The sequence below is a fragment of the Oryx dammah genome, unplaced genomic scaffold (genome assembly GCF_014754425.2).
Source record: "Oryx dammah isolate SB20612 unplaced genomic scaffold, SCBI_Odam_1.1 HiC_scaffold_27, whole genome shotgun sequence".
NCBI classification, from domain to species: domain Eukaryota; kingdom Metazoa; phylum Chordata; class Mammalia; order Artiodactyla; family Bovidae; genus Oryx; species Oryx dammah.
The window spans coordinates 15772754-15778665 of record NW_024070211.1 but is presented as its reverse complement, the minus strand read 5'-3'; the positions used below and the strand labels follow the sequence as shown (position 1 = coordinate 15778665).

The following is a 5912-nucleotide window of genomic DNA, read 5'->3' as shown; positions in this document are numbered from 1 at the left end:
CAAGACCTGGATAATCATGATGGTGTGATCACTCATCTAGAACCAGACATCCTGGAATGTGAAGTCAAGTGGGCCTTAGAAAGCATCACTACAAACAAAGCTAGTGGAGGTGATGGAATTCCAGTTGAGCTGTTTCAAATCCTAAAAGATGATGCTGTGAAAGTGCTGCACTCAATATGCCAGCAAATTTGAAAAACTCAGCAATGGCCACAGGACTGGAAAAGGTCAGTTTTCATTCCAATCCCAAAGAAAGGCAATGCAAAAGAATGCTCAAACTACCGCACAATTGCACTCATCTCACACACTAGTAAAGTTATGCTCAAAATTCTCCAAGCTAGGCTTCAGCAATACATGAACCATGAACTTCGTGATGTTCAAGCTGGTTTTAGAAAAGGCAGAGGAACCAGAGATCAAATTGCCAACATCTGCTGGATCATAGACAAAGCAAGAGAGTTCCAGAAAAACATCTATTTCTGCTTTATTGACTATGCCAAAGCCTTTGACTGTGTGGATCACAATGAACTGTGGAACATTCTTCAAGAGATGGGAATACCAGACCACCTAACCTGCCTCTTGAGAAATCTGTATGCAGGCCAGGAAGCAACAGTTAGAACTGGACGTGGAACAACAGACTGGTTCCAAATAGGAAAAGGAGTACGTCAAGGCTGTATATTGTCACCCTGCTTATTTAACTTCTATGCAGAGTACATCATGAGAAACGCTGGACTGGAAGAAACACAAGCTGGAATCAAGATTGCCGGGAGAAATATCAATAACCTCAGATATGCAGATGACACCACCCTTATGGCAGAAAGTGAAGAGGAACTAAAAAGCCTCTTGATGAAAGTGAAAGTGGAGAGTGAAAAAGTTGGCTTAAAGCTCCACATTCAGAAAACGAAGATCATGGCATCCGGTCCCGTCACTCCATGGGAAATAGATGGGGAAACAGTGGAAACAGTGTCAGACTTTATTTGGGAGGGCTCCAAAATCACTGCAGATGGTGACTGCAGCCATGAAATTAAAAGACACTTACTCCTTGGAAAGAAAGTTATGACCAACCTAGACAGCATATTGAAAAGCAGAGACATTACTTTACCGACTAAGGTCTGTCTAGTCAAGGCTATGGTTTTTCCAGTGGTCATGTATGGATGTGAGAGTTGGACTGTGAAGAAGGCTAAGCACCGAAGAATTGATGCTTTTGAACTGTGGTGTTGGAGAAGACTCTTGAGAGTCCCTTGGACTGCAAGGAGATCCAACCAATCCACTCTGAAGATCAGCCCTGGGATTTCTTTGGAAGGAATGATGCTAAAGCTGAAACTCCAGTACTTTGGCCACCTCATGTGAAGAGTTGACTCATTGGAAAAGACTTTGATGCTGGAAGGGATTGGGGGCAGGAGAAGAAGGGGATGACCGAGGATGAGGTGGCTGGATGGCATCACTGACTCAATGGATATGAGTCTAAGTGAACTCTGGAAGTTGGTGATGGACAGGGAGGCCTGGTGTGCTGCGATTCATGGGGTCACAAAGAGTTGGACACGACTGAGTGATTGAACTGAACTGAACTGAACTGAGCCTTCCTGCCTGTTACCCTCTCAGTTCATTCATGTTGTAGCGGGTGTCAGACTTTCCTTCCTCTTTAAGGCAGCATAGTATTCCACTGTATAGCTCTATCATGCTTTGTTTATCCATCCGCCAGTGGACTGTTGAATTACTTGCAAGTCTTGGCTATTGTGAATAATACTACTACAAATGTTGGTGTGCAAAAGCTTCTTCTAGACCCTGCTTCCCATTCTCTGACACTATTTTGGCTGAGCCACACAGCTTTCAGGATCTTAGTTTCCTGACAAGGTATCGAAGCTGAGCCCCCTCCATGGAGTCCTAACCACTGGACCACCAGGGAATTCTTTATGCCTTCAAAGTTTTGGGGATACACACCCAGAAGTGAGATTGCTAGATTGGAGAAATATCTTTTTAACCTAACCCAGGGCTGCTGAAACCTCTTAATTCCTATCACAAGCTATTCCTGTGAGTGTGGGTGGCCTGAGGAGAGAACAGATTCACCTCTGCCTTCCACCTACCTGTCTAAGGGAGCAGAGGTCTACGTCATGTACAGGGCACTGGGCCCACATTCCTCGCCCTTCACAGGAAACACACACACACACAGAGTGCCGACCGAGCTCAGCCCTCAGTAACTGAAGACACAGACAAGGCCCCCTCTCTGCTGCCACCTCAGTTCTCCACAGAAGTTGGGCCCAGGCTCCCAGGCGCCCCCGCTAGCCCAGTGCCCACCCCACCTGCCCAGGCCAAGCCTGGTGAGGAGCTGCGTGGTGGGCAGGGCTCCCAGGCCACCCTCTCTGTCTCTGTCCCTCAGGGCATCGGGAAACCAAACCCAGGCCCTGGCCCAGTCTGGATGCTTCCAACCCCACCTCCCTCAGCACTCAGAACCACACTTGAACACACCAGCTGAATAAAGCAGAGACGATTTTCTCACAGCACTTGGTGGGCGAGGGTTAGAAGTAGCCCTGTCAGGACCATGCAAATATTGCTCAGGAGAAAGACATCTGCACCCTAATCCCACCCCACTCTGAGGAGATGGCCGGGGACCATCCTGTGAGGGAGGGACCTGACTCAGACGCTTGGCCACACCCACCAATTCTGATGTTGACAGGGCCTAAAGTCAGGTGAGGGGCAGGGTGTGGCCCCCTCAGGCACTGGGAGGGACATAGAGACTTTACAGCAGGAATTTAAGCCTGGCACCCAGTGGTGCCCCAGCCTTGCCCGAGACCCAACCTCCCCAGGTCCCATCCTGACCCTCTGCCATCACACACAGCCATGCAGGGGGCCTGCGTGCTGCTGCTGCTGGGCCTGCAGCTACAGCTCTCCCTCAGCCTAGTCCCAGGTAACCAGGCGGCTCCTGGAGCCCTACTCACAGGGGTTGGCCCCAGGCTGACTTGACCTCCACTCTCCCCTTGGGCAGTCGAGGAGGAAGACCCCACCTTCTGGAACCGCCAGGCCGCCCAGGCCCTCGATGTGGCTAAGAAGCTGCAGCCCATCCAGACAGCCGCCAAGAATGTCATCCTCTTCTTGGGTGATGGTGAGTGCGCTAGGCCAGTCCACCCCCTGTGCCCCCACAACCCTGGAGCCCTGGGCTGCCAGGTGACCCAGGCTGGCCCCAGGGACTCAGACCTAACACAGTGTGTACCTTCAGGGATGGGGGTTTCCACGGTGACAGCCGCTCGGATCCTAAAGGGGCAGATGGCTGGCAAGCCAGGATCTGAGACACCCCTGGCCATGGACCAGTTCCCATACCTGGCTCTGTCCAAGGTAAGGGCCAAGAGGCCTCAGGGTGGTCTACACCAGAGGGGTGGGTGTGGACCTAGAGAGCAGGGTAAGAGGGAAAGCCCTAGGAGGGTTGGGGGCTGAGATAGGGGCTGAGGGCTATGAGCATGGGCCCAGGGCCTGGTCAGGAGCTGGGTGTCTACCCCAGCAGAGGTGAAGGCATTTCTGCCCCCAGACATACAACGTGGACAGACAAGTGCCAGACAGCGCAGGCACGGCCACCGCCTACCTGTGTGGGGTCAAGGGCAACTACAGAACCATTGGTGTAAGTGCAGCCGCCCGCTACAACCAGTGCAACACGACATATGGGAACAAGGTCACGTCTGTGATGAACCGGGCCAAGAAAGCAGGTGGGCTTGGGCGTCAGCTTCCGGGCAGGGACGGGTTCAGAGACCTTGGTGGCCCACCGTGACCTTTGCCACCCTCAGGGAAGTCAGTGGGAGTGGTGACCACCACCAGGGTGCAGCACGCCTCCCCAGCCGGGGCCTATGCGCACACGGTGAACCGAAACTGGTACTCAGACGCCGACCTGCCTGCCGATGCCCAGACGTATGGCTGCCAGGACATCGCCACTCAGCTGGTCTACAACATGGACATTGACGTGCGACACGATGAGCTCGGGGCAGGGCTGGGCAGAGGGGGTGGGACAGACACCTGTCACAGATCCAGGAAACTCACAGCCCTGGGGACTGACAGGGTCTCCGTGTGTGGAGGGGGAGGAGGTGCGGACAGACCATCCCACAGACCTGGTGGGGGAGGTAGGGGCTGTGTGAGAGGACTAAAGGGCCAGCCAGGCCCCTAACCCACCTGCTCTAATCTCTGGCTCCAGGTGATCCTGGGTGGAGGCCGAAAGTACATGTTTCCTGAGGGGACCCCAGACCCTGAATATCCACATGATGCCAATCAGACCGGAGTCCGGAAGGACAAGCGGAACCTGGTGCAGGAGTGGCAGGCCAAGCACCAGGTGATGGGGGCTCATGGGTGCAGGGGGTACAACGGGGCCGGGCCTGGGGTGTAAGGCTATGGACTGAGGCCTGGTTCTGCCCTCCCAGGGAGCCCAGTATGTGTGGAACCGCACGGCGCTCCTTCAGGCAGCCAATGACTCCAGTGTAACACACCTCATGGGTAACGACTCCACCCACAACCACTGTCCTCCCCGGGATGGGTGCCACGGGCCCCCTGTCCCCAGCTTGCAGGTCTCCACTGGTCCCCTTTCCCACAGGCCTCTTTGAGCCGGTTGACATGGCCTATGAGACCCAGCGAGACCACACCAATGACCCATCCCTGGAGGAGATGACGGAGGCGGCCCTGCGAGTGCTGAGCAGGAACCCCCGGGGCTTCTACCTCTTTGTGGAGGGTGAGTGGCAGCCCCTTGGGAACAGAGGAGTGATGAGGGCCATCAGGGCGGGTTTGGCATCTTATATGTGACTTACCTGCAGGAGGCCGCATTGACCATGGTCACCATGAAGGCAGAGCATATAGGGCGCTGACCGAGGCGGTCATGTTTGACAATGCCATCGCCAAGGCTAATGAGCTCACTAGCGAACTGGACACGCTGATCCTTGTCACTGCAGACCACTCTCATGTCTTCACTTTTGGTGGCTACCCCCTTCGTGGGACCTCCATTTTCGGTAAGCCCAGGCAGAGTGGCAGGTCCTTGTCCCTAAGTTACGTGGCTCAAAGTGCTCTGAGCCAGTTCCCTCCTCTGCAAAGTGGAGTAATAATAGCAACTGCCCTGCATCACTCTGGTGAGGACTAAGCCAGTGAACGGACGTGCCTGGGCTCGGCACACAGAAGGCACCCAAAAGGATTGGGTCAGTGTGATCACCGGGTCCCCTCCTCCTTGCAGGGTTGGCCGATGGCAAAGCCAGAGATGGCAAGTCCTATACCTCCCTCCTCTATAGCAATGGCCCTGGGTACCGGATGAACAAGGACTTACGACCTGATGTGGATGAAACCAAGACCAGTGAGTGGGCCCTGGGGTGCAGGGGAAGAGGGATGGGAGGATCCTGGCTAGGAAATCAGAGGAGGGGGAGGCCGCCTCCCTGTAGGCTCTGAACTCGCATTCTCTGCCAGGGGACCCCTTATACCAGCAGCAGGCAGCCGTGCCCCTGGCTAGCGAGACCCACGGGGGCGAGGACGTGGTGGTGTTCGCACACGGCCCGCAGGCGCACCTGGTGCACGGCGTGCAGGAGGAGACCTTCGTGGCGCACGTCATGGCCTTTGCGGGCTGCGTGGAGCCCTACACCGACTGCAATCTGCCGGCCCCCGCTCACCCCACCAATACCGTATGCCAGGCCACCTGCCCACCTTCCCTGGCACTGCTGGCCGGGGCCCTGCTGCTTCTGCTGGCCCCTGCCCTGCACTGACCCCCACCAGCCCGGGCCTAGGGAACTCCTGCTCCCCTGCCCAGAAGCTTCAATGGACTCGAACCACCCCGGAGGCTGAGGCCCTGACTTTCCTGTGAGAGGCACAGTCCTCAGTGCCCCCGGCCTTGGTGTCCCCAGACTTTGTTGGAGCCACCCCAGACCCCAGGAAAGGCAGGGGCTCAGACCACCCAGTCTCTTCTCCCC

General features: G+C 55.5%; 1 protein-coding gene across 1 annotated transcript; it reads left to right on the top strand.

The window, feature by feature from the left end:
* The first annotated feature begins 2832 nt into the window (after positions 1 to 2832).
* LOC120854251 (intestinal-type alkaline phosphatase-like) lies at positions 2833 to 5708 on the top strand. Its single transcript, XM_040228108.1, has 11 exons — positions 2833 to 2899; positions 2978 to 3094; positions 3209 to 3324; positions 3515 to 3689; positions 3768 to 3940; positions 4169 to 4303; positions 4392 to 4464; positions 4562 to 4696; positions 4779 to 4970; positions 5189 to 5305; positions 5416 to 5708. Exons 1-11 carry the CDS (start codon positions 2833 to 2835, stop codon positions 5706 to 5708), a joined length of 1593 nt encoding a protein of 530 aa, XP_040084042.1.
* Positions 5709 to 5912: the final 204 nt, after the last annotated feature.